Below are 15,949 nucleotides of genomic sequence, written 5' to 3'. Positions count from 1 at the left end.
GGACTGATATACTTACTACCTTGGCCGTACCTCTCCCCTCCCCGCCCTCCCTTTGGAAGAATTACCAAGAATAGGAAGGCAACACATCACACAGCGGCCGCCGTAAATCATGGGTCTTTTTGCAAGGGGTGGGTATCAACGAGCTGCGGCGCAGAAGTAAGGCACAGCTCGACATCCACAATACAGCCTAAAGCAAGGTACATCCAACCGTCTAAGTCGACATCGCCTCTTCTCGGGACCGTCTCCGATAAAGAGATCATCTTGACCCCAGCACCCTCAGACTCGCGGACGTTTCTCTCTCTTCGGTACGACCCCGCCAGAACGATGCTGCCAATTCGTAGTGATAGTAATCAGTCGCAGGGGGTGTGTTGTTGGAGGTCATCTCTCTCGGCCTCTGGCATGTGGCAGATGTGGCTGCACCGCGTGTCGTGTCTACGGTTCACGGCGCATATGCGGGAGGAGGAGCCACATTTTCCGCCCCCCTTCTTGGCCGGGCTGTGCCGCATGCACCGCAGATTTGGGGGGAGAGGGGAGGCTCACGGGATCCGGGGGTTGTGGTTGGTCGGTGTACGAGCGCAACACGACCCCGGGACGGCCCTCTCTTCCCTGCCCTGCTGCCCCCCGGTCCCCACGCCTCTCCGTTGCGTCTGTTTTGGGGGCGGGCCACTTAGTCGGCCATCCTTGTTATCGACGACATGGGTTTCCCAATCCTGGACGGGATGTCTAAGTGGACGACGACGGCCGGGATGGAGAGATTCGGATTGTGCTGCCGAAAACCAGCCAACAGGGAGTGAGTGGGTGATGGAAGCAAGGAGGTTGACGAATGCGCACACCGGTACGGGGGAGAATGCTCATTAGTGACAAAGGGACTTTCGTATTTGAATGGAACCCAGAGACAGGATTGGAAAGATGTTCCTGCCAATCGGGCCCGAGACTGGCGCACGCCGTTTTCGTGGGCTGATAGGATCCCTGTTCCAACGCCGATTAAAAAAAAAGATCCAGCGTCAGCTCCGAGCCAACGGCATGAGCAAATCGCTTGGCAGCTAAGCGGAAGGAAGGGAGAGAGAGAAGAAAAGGCTGAGCTACGCCTCTCTGAAAACTTCCATCATACGGTCTCACACCCTGACGCAACGTTGGACGAGGAAGGGGAGGAGGGGGTGAAATGACGTCCACTCCGATCGCGTCACAGGAGCACAGCGCAAGTGAGTAAGCAAGCTGCAAGGAACAGCGATAGAAGAGACGTAAGTAATATCTTGAGAAAGCAATGAGATGGACGAGGGGGGAGAGGAAACGGAGCACGACGTAAGTGTGGTCATTCCCAGCTTTGGAGAAGGCTGGGCTCTGCGTTTCTGATAGGCACGATCATGCGGATTGCCGACTTCAGGGCCTCAAATGAATGTCCAGTAACGAATGGCCTCGAGTTCTCTTCGCCGCAGGACGCGACGGAGGGCTGAACAGGCCGCGCCATGCGTAACGGAGGCGGTGCGATGTCGTGGGACCGCAGACAGACGCCATCATCGTTTCGAGGTTTGTGTGGTGACATGGCATTTACCCGGCGCAGTGGGCGAACCACCAAGAAGAGGCTGTTGTGGCGCACAACGCTTTTTCGTCTATTTTGTCTGCATTGAGACTTCTCGCCGTCCTTCTGGAATGTTTAGTCTTGGAGTGTGGAAGAGAGAAGGGGGCTTGAAGGCGTTCATGAATTCATCTACATGGAACCTCCTCGTATTCGTGCCCTCGAGTTTCGCCTTCTGCGACGATCTAGTCGTTGACGTGCGCCATGTGGTGCTCGTGGCACTGGGTTACACGCCACATTTCTTCCTCGGGCCTAGGCGCGTGCGATCCTCGTGGTGTTTCTGTCCTACCGACGTCAATAACAACAGGGGAAGAGGAATGAATCAAAAACGTTTCACACTTTGTTTCTCCTCTGCTGAGCACGCATCGTGCCGCGCTGAGCTTAGTTAGCACAATAGGAGCTGACAAGGATGAAGGAAGGGTAGCCATGACTTTTGGAACCTCACGTAGGCAGGATAATACCAAGAAAAGAAGTGACCAAACATATGGGTTCTCCCTCACCGTTGTCTGTCCATGAATGAGCTGAATAAGACAAACAACGTTGTATATTCGTAATAAATAAAATCGAAATAATTCGCAAAGCGCGCCCACGAGGCAAGCCTGGGCGATAGCGCAGTAGCATTGTCGCCGGCATTTGCCTCGGTTCAACACGCAGTCCCAGCGATGGCGCAGCGGCACTTTCGCGGCCGAGTTGGCGAAGATCTCGAAAAACGGCGTATCTAAACACGTATGGGGTATCATCGAAAATGCAAAAACCAAAACCAGAAAACCAAATATGGAGGACATCTCCACACCTTCCCCTCCGTTTGCTTCCTCTCTTCCTCTTCTTATTTTTTTGTTTCCCATGAGACGGACCGAAAAGAGCGATAGCGCAGCAGCATTGTCGCCGGTCAAGAGGTTTCTTCGTCTCCAGTCCAATACGCCATTTCCCAGCGATGGCGTAGAAGCACTGTCGCCGTCGAGGATAATCCAGCCTCGTTTCCCGTCGCTTTGTTTTGATCGCCGTTGCAAAGGGGTGAACTCGCGCCCGATCCTCGGATGAAAAGCGGATCCAAACATTAGATGGGTGATATATGTAGTGTAAGTGTGTTGAGCAGAACGAGCAATAAGATGGGTCGAAATATTAAGTATGTTGGGCAAGGTTGAACTGCCGAGAATGTATGGGCGCCTTGGTTGCTTGTCGAGTGTGGTTCACGGCAGTGTGTTGAATCTGGAGGTCGTCAGGTAGCGCGGACCTCACGCGAACCTGGCGCATACCGCTGGAAGCATCTACGCTTCCTGACGCTGGCCAAAGAGCTTGCCGAGACCGCGCTCCCGGGCCTCACGTCTCGCGGCGCCGTCCTGAATCTCGCTGGAGGAGTCGGAAGAGATCTTGTTCGCGGGCGGGTTGCCAAAGATCTTCAACAGGACCAACATGGCGAAGCTGCTGACGATGCTGGCGCATAGGATGCCGATCATGGCGTAGTTGCTGCGGCGGTACTGGTAGCGCCCCTTGACGGCGTCCTCTGGCCAGCCCGTATACAACGCGTACGTCGTGACGATGCTCCCCAGGTTTCCGAGGCCCGACACCAGGGCGGAGGCGGCGGCGACGCCGACCTCGCCGTGGCGGCGCTGGAAGATTTCGTTTGTCCAGGTCATGCAGTTGGGGACGGTCGGGCCGAGACCGAAGCCGACCATCAGGAGGCCGCCGTAGCGAGCCCAGCCGTTGTCGAGGGCGAAGGTGACCATCAGAAGTCCAGCGATCTGGATGCACACGGCGGCTGAGAAGATGAAGGGCCTGTGGCGGTGGAAGCGGTCGGAGATTGGCATGATGAGGAGAATCGCGATCAAGTCCATCTTCTTCATGTTAGCTTATGTATAATGGACTGCGAAAGGTGATACATACGATCCAGATGGGGGCAAAGAGCAAGCTGACTTCGATGCTGGATGCTGTGGGCACGATCGAGCGGATGATGACGGATCCATAGAGCTGAGTGCCGATACCGACGCCGACGACTCCAAAGTACATCATGGTCAACGGCCAGAGACGCCAGTCGATCAGAACTCTGAAGAGATCTCCGACAGTCCACGGCCTCGGGTGGTACACCCGGCGAAGCTCAGAGTAGTGGACGATGGCGTCGTGGCCGGACAGAGCCTCTGGCGTGGGCGGGATCCACTTCAACCACTTTGAGCGCTCCCGCTTCTGGCCTGGAGGCAGAGGGCGGTCAGGGAGCCACCAGAGCAGGGAGAAGCCAAGAACAATGGCAACGAGGCCGTAGATGAGGAACATCCAGCGGAAACCGACGAGACCACCCATGCCGTCCATGAGCTGGAAGCCTGCAGAAACGAGACCGACCACAGCAGCCGAAAGCTGGGCAGCGGTGAAGTACATGCCGATTCTCTTGCCGGTGCGAGACGGCGGGTAGAACAAGGTGAGGTAGTAGGACATACCGGGCCACATGCCAGCAATGACGACGCCGAGAAGGAAGCGGAGGAGCCTGGTTCCGTTAGTCTCTGGAGTTTGAGGGTTATCACAATACATACTTGACACTCCACGCGCTCTGAACGGCGGCGAAGCAGGTTCCGACGATGCCAGTCGCGATGACGATACGGGCCATCCATACTCTAGGGTTCAGTCTGGCCATGACCAGATTCGAGGGGCAGTCAAAGATGACATAGGCCACGTAGAACAGAGCCAGAGCGGTTGAGGTATCCTTGGCGGTAAGTCCCAGAACCGACATCAAGTCATGCCCTTGAGCCGAGTTCATCGTCTGCGCAATGCCGATGTTGGACCTGATGGCTGAGCATAGAAAGTAGAGCGACCAGAAGGCTGCGCGTGTTAGCGTGGGTGTTTCGCCAAGATCGCGCAGAGACTCTTACCTGGGATGATGCGAAGGTCAAGCTTCCTGGATATTGGTCAGCGTCGTCGACGGCCAGGCAACTTGCCCTGGTGAACACCAACCTGTAGACCTTCTCGACTGTCTCGGCGTCGTACTCCTCGTGCTCCTCCTGGTTCGAAGGGCCGGCCAACGGTCCCGTGGTGGACGCCGCAGCGCTGAACTCATTGGGGGTCTTGTTGTCGTAGGCGTCGCGCGCCTCGTCATCGTACTCATGAGCCATACTCGACTACGGAGCAATGGAAGTGCGTGCAACGAGTCTTTTCTGGCCACTTTTTTGATGCTTGATGTCGAAATGATACCAATGAGCTCGATCGCAGCGGTTTCCGAGGCGTGCTTCTGAGAAACGCAGGGGTTGCACGAGGGGCAGGACGTTCGGCGACTGGAGTGTAGAGGAGGAGTTGAGGTTGGGTGCGCGGATATCACAGGCATTTAAGATCTTTTTTGCGCCGAGACCCTTGGAGACTCACCGGCGCTGATAGTGGACACCTCCAAGACAGCCACCAGAGCTCTTTTTTCTTCAGGTGGCCCTCGGCGAGATGCACTAGCAGATCTGGGACTGGCAAGATCGAAAAAGGGAACGATTTCTCAAGCTAGAGGGGCTGTTTGGGACCGTTGGTCGGTACACCGGCCGTTCTCGCCCAACAGAATGTGCCGCTCCACTACGGTAGGGTTGAATGTACCTGAGACTTTTTTTCTTGCGGTGGGAGACGCTTCGGCGCTGCCCACATTTCCGAGCCTCAGCAAGCTCCGGACTCGGTCACTAGGGTGAGCCCAGGTGTGACACCGTCCGACCGGGCTAGAGTAGGCGCAAGATTGAAAGAGCCCGTTCATGGAGCTTTCTCAGTATCTTGCTAAGGTTGAAATGCATTAGCCGCCAGAACCATCATCGTGTGACTAGCGATGGTAGGAGGAGGGACGCTGTCATTCCGGCTTTCTTCGGCCGCGAGGATTCGAGAGTGAAGGGCCCATTGCGGAAACAGTTCACAAAATCGAAAGATCTCGAAAGGAAGCAGGTCTTAATTGCAAAGACGAGATTTTGCACCTGTGTAGCCAGAAGAGAGCGCAGCCGGGTAGTGATGACATGCCGGTCTTGAAGATCAGCTCCAATGACAATTGAGCGTAAGTTGGTGGGGCAAATATCATAGGGCACGGCTTGCGCCTATCTGACGTCGCAGGCTGGAGTCGCGGTGTAGGAAACACTCCTCAATCACAGATAAGCTATTCAACCGATAATAATTCTTGCCGTTGAGTTGTCTCTTCAATTTTCGATACCACACAATAGATGCTTATTCATGGAAATCATAAGGCATCAACAAGTCTGCCTCAGGAGCTGAAGACAGCAGTCATTTCCTTGTCCTTCTCCTCACTCCCGAACCCCACTTTCGGTCTCACATCACCGCCGCTCTCACATTCTCTCCTTGTTTACCTTTGGCTGATAATGGTGACTACCAGCTCCTCACGTCCAGTCAATCAACATCATCATGCAGTCGAGCCTACGTGGAAATATCTCAATTTTCGGTACCTTTTCACAGTCTGAGTCAAGTGGATGATATCCTAGGACTTGCAGGCTTTGCGATGCTCTGGAAGCCGTCTTGCCATCCGCCAACGTCAGCAGTCTATCTCACTCCGCAGGACTTTATACTCGTTAAAAAGGATCAACTACTCGGTGGCCACACCGAAGCCTTGAGGAACAGCCTATCACGTCGGAACTAGATTAGGAATTTGGCGGGGTAGTCACCCTCCTTGATCCATCGCATCATCCCAACCCCTCAACCTAGTCATCGGTCAAGGCAAGCAAGAGGCATCATATTCGGTCAGTCACCGATAGGGGACACAGGATTCGGGCGGCCCAAGTCTTTGGTTCGCGGCCGGTCTAGACGGCAAGGGTCTCCGCACAACGTCCACACCATGGAGAAGTCCAGGAGGGGCATAAGGCAGTGATGCCTGATTTTGGCGAGCTACGAGCTCAAGTCGAGCCCAGGGGCCTATAACGCAAGTGCGAGCTGGAGCGCCAGAGAGAATGTAAACAAACCTACGTGTAAGCGGGTTCACAACAGGTCCAATAGGCTGGTGACAGCAGTCAAGGCCCACGTGCCTGCTGTGACATATCACCTGTGCTCTGTGAGGGTGATACGAGTTCACTTCTGCACATCATTCTGCCAAGAACAACGAAGCTGCCTATGCTCGACGAGATCTCGAAATGGACACTCGCAGGCCGGTACTGACGAGGAGCTCGACCGGTCCCCAGTTTCCGGTGAGAAGCCCCTTGTCGCTTTGCAGGCCTCATCCAGGCAACTCAGCCAACATCGTTGGCCCCCAAAAGCTGGCTCTTTCGACGGCCTCAACGCGGCTGTGAATGTAGACTTGAGTGTCGGTCCCGCTTTACTGCGGCTCAGTCTTGAGCATTACCAATGGAACTTTGGCGTTTGGCCATGGGATCTCACAGGATTTCAGAGTACGCAGACCAGGTGAGTGATTCGGCCTCGATCAGCTCTGGGCAAAGACTAACTGGATTCCGACACAACAGTAGGTAGGGAATTCACAACTACACCAGCAACTCACCCGAGGCGTAGCAGTCACGGGACTTTCCATTTTGAACAAGAGTAGACAGGGATTATGTCTGAAGGCTGGCTGGCAGCCTTGAGGCCTACAGGCTACGGCCAACAATACGTTGCCCTGTGAGTCAGACTCGCATTCTCTTGTCTGCCAACGTGCCCAAGATGGGTAAGGGTTTCGGAGAGAGAACGGACGAGTCACCTTGCGTTGCCGCCTGATTTTGCTGTCGAAGAACATAAAAGACTAAAAAGGGTTGAAGAACCCCGAGCAGCATGGCATCCTGAGCTAAGAGCCCAAAGCAATATTTGCAGTGCAACATACGGCGTACATATCCGCACTCGATCGCGTCCTGTACTACCATGTAAGTGAGTGGGTTCCCTCACATGCTTGACAACGGAGCATCGCTGCGCTTCTGCCTCGCAACCCGCAATCCGGAGGAGTCATCCTGCCCAAAGTGGGTCGTGGTCCGTTCTCTCCGTGTCTCTCTGTGGCTGGGTGGCAATCTTGGACAAGGGTCACGTGGCGTGCGCTGGCTTATTAATGCAGGCAGGCTGTGGCTGGTGCGCCGCAGCTGTCAGCTCTTTCGCTCTGCCGCCAGAATTTTCAGGCCAAACTAACTTTTCTGCCTTCCTTAGCATCGGAGCTCTCTCTCACCCATCAATCCAAGCTACGAAAGCCGACGCGCGTGTCATCGCAAAGTACGCAAAGTACGACCCTAATATCCTGAGCGCTGCCATACCGCGCCTTCCTGTTCCTTTCTTCCATCATCTTCTACCCTTTGCGTCTTTATTGCAGTTTTCCTGCCGAGGACTCCCGGGAAGTCGCGACCTTCTCTTCGTCACCAAACCGCCCCCCGGTCACGACCTACCTTTTTTCCCCCGACCATCGAACCGCATTCTTCTAGACAACAACCCCCTGACATCAGTCAAGCTGGACATCGCAGCGCGCTTCCCGCTCAATATGTCCGTCGTCTACGAGCCTAGAAACTTCATGCACGACGGGTCATACCCTCCCATCGGGGACCCAGACCATGACCACAATGACCCGACGGCGCAGTACCAGGCGTCCGACGTCCCGGAGCTTGCCTCCTACAACCCCACAACGTCAATGCTGGGAGACGACCGCTCTCTAATGCCTGATGGCCTCGGCGACACTACCATCGATGTTCCAGATGCCACGCGACTCGACCTCTCCGCGCCGCCGAGTCTCGCCTCGCTCCCTCCGAACTTGCCTCCCGCTATGCCTGACCCGCTGCCCTCGAACAACACCGTCGTCACACCCCACAAGGACGAGGCCGAGGCGTCAACCCCATCATCGAGGGTCAAGTGCATACCAAAGCCCGAGCGCGAGGTCACCAAGCAGGCAGATGGCAAGTTCTATTGCACGTTCCCGGGATGTACGGAGGAGACCCAGGTCTTCACCCGGAAGTGCGAATGGAGGTGAGTCTGAATCGGCCCCGGCCCCCATACCTTGAGAGCTTCGCTAACATACTTTGAACTTCAGCAAGCACATGGACAAGCACGAGCGACCCTACCGATGCGCCGCCGAAGGCTGCGAAAAGCTGCCTGGATTCACTTACTCCGGAGGCCTCCTGCGTCACGAGCGCGAAGTACACGGCAAGCATGGCGGACCCAAGAATACTGTCAACTGCCCTCACCCGAATTGCAAACGTCACACCGGCAAAGGCTTCTCAAGACAAGAGAACTTGAACGAACATTTGCGCCGGGTACATACCAGTGACGGTTCCAGCACCGTTCAGGACGACGTGCAGACTGGCAGCGACGGCGACAGCGAGAAGGGTCTCATGGGTAGCCTCGTCAACATGGGTGGCAGTAACAAGCGCAAGCGCTCGCGCAAGAGCTCGGATGCTGGCTTTGAGGAGCTGCGCGAGGAGATCAAGCGCGTGCGCATGGAGAACGAGGATCTGCGCCAGCAGCTCGAGAGACACAACCAGCACAGCTTCGCCATGATGTCGCAAATTGCGGAACTGCAAGAGGCGCTGCGCACGAATCTCGACGCCGCTGGGCTCACTGCTCCCACTGCCACGATGTTGTAGGGCCCTCATCTGGCCCTGGGAGCAGCGACGACTTCGCCTCAACCCACGCCTCCGCCCGCGCCCGGAAACGCGGCCACTTTGCAAATCTCCCCGAACTTCCCGACACGGCCTTACGACCAAATCTCCCCTTACCCCGGCAGCTCCGATATTTTCTAGGCTGCCACCTTTTTGTCACCCTTGTTACACCACATACATCACGCACCACACACACACACACACACACATCTCTACACCTGACGAAACAAGCATCGATGAGGCGTTCTGGGAGGGGTCGAGTTGCCCTTTTTGATTCACACTCATACCTGGTCTTCTTTTCTATTAGGGCGGAGTCATACGCCGTGTATACTTCCGCGCAGGCTTTTTCTTTTTCTTCCGACGAAAGGGATAATTGTTCACCAAAGACGAAAGAGGCAAATCAGGCGTTTTACGGGAAACTCGGTCTTTTTTTTCTCTGGTGGCGAAGCGCGAGAACGATGACGACTACTACTACTATTACTGCTTTCTGAGATATCCCCCTTCCCAACTTTCTCTCTTTTCTTCTTCCGCATACCCTTCTCTTCGCAGAGCGTAAAAGAAGAAAAACAAAATACCTCTTTTCATGACGGCGGCAAATGGTAGAATGTACATTTTTTGGGTTTCTTCACCCTAACCCTCCAACTATTACTTAAAAACTCATGTCTCCCCCTCTCTTCTCTTCCACTCCTACAACCCCTTTTTTTGTAATTCTATTGGTTTATATCTTTTGTAGTTGAAAGCTCTTAGACTGGGAAAAACCAAAACTTGATGATATCCCAAACCATAAATTTACATGAACATCCTCCTCTTCTCCATACAACATAACTTCTTCTGAGGATGACTGAAATGTGATTTGTAATGTGGTGTTGAAGCTAGTAATTGCGCCCTGGACATGCATATGCAATCCTTCCAAACCGTACGGATAAGTCTGTCTAATTTGTATATCGTATCCGTACCTTCTCTTTTAGGGAGATCAGAGAGAGAGATGACGTACCCCCCCGGAGAGGGTGCTTTACGCGTACCGGAGCCGCGCACGTCGTGAGCGTGAACCATGAACATGGGGGGTAGGAGGCTAAAAAGACGCGTCGTCACATGTGACCTTTTTCTAGAATCGTCCAAGACCCCGGGCACTAGGCAGCAGGCCAACATCGCAGGTTCGATCTGCGCGGGGATCCGAAGAGGGTCGCTCTCGCGCCCTGTTTCTCTTAAACTCTTTTTTCTGAAAGAGACATTTTCTTGTTCTCTCCCCCGGGCGGACGGTCTGCAGAACAGGATGCAAGGGGGATGGATGTCAGCGATCTTCGCCAGGACGGGCTGAGTCGTTGGAGGAGAGGACGGGATGAGTAAGAAGCCAAGTCTGCCACATCCGCGGCTCTACATTCTTCTTTCACCTCCTTGTTTTCTCGTGGGATTGTAGCGAAAAAGAGCAGGGGACCGGTATTTTTTGGTTTGGATATCGTGGTCTAGCCTGCATGTTGTACATGACGGTGGTCTCAAAACGGGGGAATTTAGTCAAGTCTACAAATGTGAAAAAGCGCGATTTGCAGGACAACGTCTAGACCTCAAAAACCTCGCCGAGACCCTCGGAGCCGCCCCGCCGGTTCTCGACGAGGTCCAGCCTCCAACCCTCCCAGTTCGTTAGCGTGCGCTTAATCTCCTTGATGCGCTCAAGTCGCGCCTTCGCATCGTCCTCTTGCGCGCGGCGGAACGCATCCTCGTCAAAGTCCATGTCATCGTCCTCGAGGAACTCATCGTCTCCAGTGCCGGTGAGCGCGTTGATGCCGCTCTGGAAGAAGTCGCCGATGCCGCCGTGGGTGGGCTGCTTGCGGTGCGCAGAGGGCGAGGTGCCACGGCTGTTGCTCAGACTGACGTTCTCGAACCCGGGGCTCTGAGGGCCCGGCTGCATCTCGCGGCGCTTCTCCTGCCAGTGTCCGTGGCGAAGGTCGTAAACCTCCTTCTCAAGATCCCGTACCTTCTTCTCCAGACGCAGACGCTCCTCGTTCTCGAGCTCATCGACGCCGTCATCGTCAAGACCGCCGCCGCTCTCGGTCGACTTACGGCTACGCAGGCGCGTGTTCTCGCTCTCGAGGCTCTCGACGCGGGCCTTGAGCTCGCTGACTTCCTTCTCCGCGCGCTCCTTCTCCTTGCGCAGAGTCTGGGTACGCGAGTCCTGTTCCTTGTGAAGGGTCGTCAGAGTCGTCACCTTCTTCTCGAAGCCATCCGCCTTCTTCTCGGCCTCGAGGCGCGCATCTATAGCACCAGCGAGCTCGTGCTCGAGCGTGCGGAGTTTCGTCTCGGCGGATGTGCGCTCGCTGCCTTCCCGAACAGCCTTCTCGGCGGTGCGGTCGAGGTTCTTGCGCAGGTCTGCCAGCTCGTTCTGGGCTTGAGCGGCGGCCTTTTCGGAGCGGGCAAGCTTATCTTCGAGAGCGGCGATTTGTTCGCGCTCAGAGGAGGTACCGCTTGCTTGGCGGTCGACTTGGGCGCGCAGCTTAGAGATCTCGATTTCCATGGACTCGATCGTCGAGGTCTTGGACGCCAGCTGGGCTTCGAGTTCGGCGGGGGGCGAAGACATGGAAACGGAAGGTGATGAGCCGTGACGGCCGCCGGAGCGGGAGGCCTGTTGCTGTAGTTGAGAGTTTTGGCGTTGAAGGGCCTCGATCTCGGATTTCTTATTGTGATTGTCAGATGACTGGCACAAAGGTCTCGGGAGGTTGTAACACAACTTACCAGTTTCTCAACCTGGCTTTCCGCCCCATTGCTCCCCCCCTCCGTCTCGCGCAAGTCCGCCAACTCCTCCTCGGCCTTTTTCCATCTCTTCTCGGAGTCTGTTGATTCCTTTGTGAGACGCTTGTTCTCCTTCTCGAGCTCCTCTATGCGAGCGACTTGCTTCCGGTAGATGTCGGTTGCGGTTTCGCCCTCGGGACCCTGTGCTCCAGGTGAAAGGGGGCCTGTGGAAATAGAGCCTTGTCTGAAGGAAGCCGACCTGAGCTTCGATTGTTGAGCTAGTGATGGCTGGGAGGCGGTTGGGGATGTAGGCTGCTCGGCGACGGCTTCAGACGCCTCCTTTTCCTCCGCCTTTTCGTCCTCGTTGGCGGTCTCGGCGGGCGTGGTGGGTTCGGCTTCGGCTTCGTCTGCCTTGGAAGCACTGGGCTCTGCCGCGGTCGCTTCTCCCTTCTCCTTCTTTGTGGTGCCGGCCTTCTTGGTCTTCTTCTTCTTCAACTCTTCTACCTGCAAGAAGGTCAGCAAGGTGGGGGTGCAATAGGACGTTGGTCGACGCATACCCTCTTCTTGGCTGCGGCCAGCTTCGCCGCCTTGTCATCGTCGGCCATGATGACTTTTGAAGTGTGAAGGCTTGTCGGTAGTGTGTCAGGAAAGGTTGCTGGTTCTCGTGCTGCGAGGGAGCTGTCAAAGCACGTCGTCGAATGTCGGATGAGGAATACGATAGTCGCAAATTGGACGGTTTGGCCTGCTGCAGGAGCTTGCTTAGCTGTCCACTCGTGTCAGGAACAAGCCACATTCCATGGCTTGTGGTGCAGTGGTGCCCGGCAGGGGCCTTCCCCAATGACGGAGGCGGACAAAGGCTACAGCTGCCAGGCGTCGAGAATGTACGCTAAAGTTACAGAGGACAACCTTCTTGTGTTTGAGGAACACTTCCCGTAACTCGCGAACATCAACAACACGCCGACTTTCCCTGCTTCCGAGAAGTCAACAATCTCGATGCAAGTAAGAATTGCCGGCGTCATCGCCCTTTCACGCTCAATGGGGCCAAAATAGCGGTACACAACGGCTCATGAATAGCAATGAGAGCCCAGACAGCAGATATCCACATAAACACCAATGTCAACGCGCAATGCTTTCGTTGCCACCAGCGACCTTCACCGTTGACCACCAGTCGATCCAAAATATTGACGAGGCTCCAACATTGGGACCAATGGCCAACCTCAAGAGATAAGACGTGCCAGCGGGCCAAGCGGATCGCAACAAATGCATACGCAGTACTGCAGCGAACTGCCTCCGCTGCGCAGTTCCCGCCCCACGACGTCCTCAATGCATTGGCGCCTTACATCCTCCTGTCACATCTCAAGGCGGTCCATTCCCTACTTTAGCCGTGACTTGATTGGCAAAGTCCCCGTCGTTTCGGCTGCACTAGAATCCAGCTGGCACTTGCCAGCAGCCTGATATGGACTGCTACGAATAGACGCATCCGCAGAATGGGCCTCTCGAACCAAGGGCGCTCACTGCCTGGGTAGCCTACCAACAAGGGAACGCAACAGTAACAGACAAGGATCTCTCTCGTTCGTCATAAGTCAGAACACCCCGGGACAAGGCGACTTAGCTCATTCAGGATCGTCGGAGCTGCCGCAGCAACACCCTTTTGAACTCTATGCAGCTCAGACGGCCCAGAGACCGTGGTATACTAAGAAGCTGACATACCACCCAAACCAAATGCTCATCTTACTCTCCTTCAACCCCCCAGCGCGCGCTGGAGGAGGGTCCATCACAACACCAGGTCGTTGACGGCAGGAGTTCGTCATGGGCCAGTGCGTATCGAGAACCGGTGGCGGGGGCGACGGCGATGGCAAAAAAAACACAAGTCCTGCGAGCTCCAGCAAACCTGAACCCCGCTGTCTGGCGTCTGGCTGTCCGAGGACCTGCGATCCGTCCTCGAGGTCGCGATACTGCACACAACATGCCCAACTGTGCAGGAGGCAGGGATGTTCGAAGCTACGATATCGAAAGGGTCCATACTGTCAAGAACACCTGCGTGAGTTGTTTCCACTCCCACCAGCCCACTTCTCAAGGTTTACATCGCTGACCTCTGGAGGCAGATACGTGTCGTGCGTCTAGGTGTTCAAATGACCAGGCCAAATTGATGGATGCATGGTTTACCAATAACTTTTGTCTTGAGCACCAAGGCGAAGAGGTCCTACGCGCTTATTTCTACGGCGATTCCGTACTGCCCGAACCGGCGTCTGGGGCGCAGGTCGTCGCCCATCAACCACGCGCTCGCAAGCGTCGCTCGCGACAGAGATCGAAGTCTGATCCTGCCCCAATCCCAATCCCAGAGACTCCCGACAGCTCAGAAGAATCCTCAGACGACGAAGTCCCCCCGGCTACTGGCCACCGATCATCAACAGTGCTCCCGACCGTGGGAGAGGAGGGTGACGACAGCGATGGCCCGCAACGAGCCACCACCCCAAAGCCTGCAGAGGAGCAGAGGGACGACACGCCGCCTGCAACCCCTCGCCGCAGCCAAAAGACGGTCCACTTTGCGGACTCACCTCCGCGGCCCTCCTCCCCTGAGAAACGCCCAGCTGTGAGCGCCGGCGTCTGGGCAGCAGAGCCCAGGAACCAGTCGCCTCCTCAACTTCGATCCTCAAGACGCCGCCGTCGTGTCGATAACAGGCACGCACCGCCTAGGGCTTCAAGCAACTCGGTGATCGCATCGCCCCATGGCCGCGAGAAGCGCTACCACCCCAGCACCCCCAAAACAGCCGACGTGAAGCGATCCCCGAGAACAAGGTCCAATCGCTGAGCAAAACGAAACCCAGGCCCCCCATTAGCGCAAGGGAGCTACAAACCCCAGCCCAGCCAGCCGTTGCGTCACGGCATAACATAACCCAGCTGTCTCAACCAAAACTCACTATCATACGATGGCCGAATCCCTATCAATTTTCTGCACCTTCAGTGGGGGCTGCGGCCCAAAGACGTAAGATAATGCCCGCGTCAAAGATACAGTGGTAATTATCTCTCAACGGGCGGTAGAATCGGTTCCACCTTTTGGCGTCGGGCACGGCATTTGGCGGGGTAATGGCGGGGTACGGCGCGAACAGGGCGCTACAAACCACCTCACGGCCGAACTGTACCATCCTCAATCCTCAATCCCGCGCAAAACAGCACATTCTCGCCAGCTTCACCCATCATCTCTCCCGCCTCAACCTGCGATATCCTACTGGCCTTCCATCTTCTCACGCGTACATACTACGATAGTCTGCGGTCTTCGGTCCCACACGTCCTCCGTTTAGCGACCGACACAATGGCCTCTCTACCTGCTCAACATCCGTCTCTAGCGCTACACCTAACAGACCGCGCCCTCAACCCGATCCTCACGTCGGCGCACTCCCAATCCCAGCTCGAGGCCCTCACATCGCTGACAACGACCTCCCTCACCGCGCACGCCGCCGCAACCCGCTTCTCCCTCGGCCCCGCCCAGCGCATCATCGTCGAGCACGGCCCCGGCAGCCCCGTCGTCCTCTCCTCCTTCCTCAACGGCGCCGACGCCCTCCCCAACGGCGGCGAGACCTCCGCTGCTGCCTCAGCCGCTGCCGCCGCCGCCGCGACCAGCAACAATACCCCTACCGCGTCGAGACCCGCCACCTCGGGGCCTTCTTCCGCGACGGCCGCGACGCCAGGCGGCGCTGCCCAGGGTGCTGCTGATACCAAGACGAACGACGCGGAGAACGCCGCCCCGATGCTCGTCGGCGTCGTGGTTGCTGCGACAGGCGAGGAGGCCATGGAGGCCCGTCGTGCCGCGGGACGGTTGGAGAGGGTGGGACGCGAGTTCCAGCGGGAATGGGCCGCTGAAGAAGGGACTGCTGCTGCGGAGGGGAGTCAGTGAAAGCCCATGCAGGCCTTGCGAGATTTCTAAATCTGTGGGCGGGAGAGGAGCGAAAGAAAACGGCTCCCAAAGTTGACAGCGCAATCTGGCGCGCACGATGGCCGGGCGGGCAGGATGATGGATGATGGCATTTGGTTTTGACGAGGATATGAGGGAAACGAGACCATGCGTCACATGAAGGGTCCGGCACGGAACGAACCATCAGGGTCACAGGATAGGCGTTCGGGCAGGCAGTCATTTTTGCGCGTT

At 56.3% G+C, this 15,949-nt stretch overlaps 5 protein-coding genes across 5 annotated transcripts; 3 read left to right on the top strand and 2 right to left on the bottom strand.

Moving 5' to 3' along the window:
• Positions 1 to 2,844: 2,844 nt before the first annotated feature.
• COL26b_007332 (uncharacterized protein) lies at positions 2,845 to 4,674 on the bottom strand (the record flags this gene model as incomplete). Its single annotated transcript, XM_053180128.1, has 4 exons — positions 2,845 to 3,411; positions 3,461 to 4,052; positions 4,099 to 4,347; positions 4,517 to 4,674. The coding sequence occupies 4 exons, from the start codon at positions 4,672 to 4,674 to the stop codon at positions 2,845 to 2,847; spliced, it is 1,566 nt and encodes a 521-aa protein (XP_053035899.1).
• A 3,296-nt stretch (positions 4,675 to 7,970) lies between these two features.
• COL26b_007331 (uncharacterized protein) lies at positions 7,971 to 9,066 on the top strand (the record flags this gene model as incomplete). Its single annotated transcript, XM_053180127.1, has 2 exons — positions 7,971 to 8,449; positions 8,514 to 9,066. The coding sequence occupies 2 exons, from the start codon at positions 7,971 to 7,973 to the stop codon at positions 9,064 to 9,066; spliced, it is 1,032 nt and encodes a 343-aa protein (XP_053035898.1).
• A 1,570-nt stretch (positions 9,067 to 10,636) lies between these two features.
• On the bottom strand, positions 10,637 to 12,410 carry COL26b_007330 (uncharacterized protein; the record flags this gene model as incomplete). The annotated part of the gene is made up of 3 exons (XM_053180126.1): positions 10,637 to 11,749; positions 11,809 to 12,309; positions 12,363 to 12,410. The coding sequence occupies 3 exons, from the start codon at positions 12,408 to 12,410 to the stop codon at positions 10,637 to 10,639; spliced, it is 1,662 nt and encodes a 553-aa protein (XP_053035897.1).
• A 1,361-nt stretch (positions 12,411 to 13,771) lies between these two features.
• COL26b_007329 (uncharacterized protein) lies at positions 13,772 to 14,617 on the top strand (the record flags this gene model as incomplete). Its single annotated transcript, XM_053180125.1, has 2 exons — positions 13,772 to 13,846; positions 13,946 to 14,617. 2 exons carry the CDS (start codon positions 13,772 to 13,774, stop codon positions 14,615 to 14,617), a joined length of 747 nt encoding a protein of 248 aa, XP_053035896.1.
• A 501-nt stretch (positions 14,618 to 15,118) lies between these two features.
• COL26b_007328 (uncharacterized protein) lies at positions 15,119 to 15,700 on the top strand (the record flags this gene model as incomplete). Its single annotated transcript, XM_053180124.1, has 1 exon — positions 15,119 to 15,700. The coding sequence occupies one exon, from the start codon at positions 15,119 to 15,121 to the stop codon at positions 15,698 to 15,700; it is 582 nt and encodes a 193-aa protein (XP_053035895.1).
• Between the last annotated feature and the right edge of the window lie 249 nt (positions 15,701 to 15,949).

Source organism: Colletotrichum chrysophilum (assembly GCF_026319265.1).
Source record: "Colletotrichum chrysophilum strain AFK26 chromosome Unknown scaffold_59, whole genome shotgun sequence".
Lineage (NCBI taxonomy): Eukaryota > Fungi > Ascomycota > Sordariomycetes > Glomerellales > Glomerellaceae > Colletotrichum > Colletotrichum chrysophilum.
Note: the sequence above shows the minus strand (reverse complement) of the source record. Positions and strands in the feature narration are given on the sequence as shown.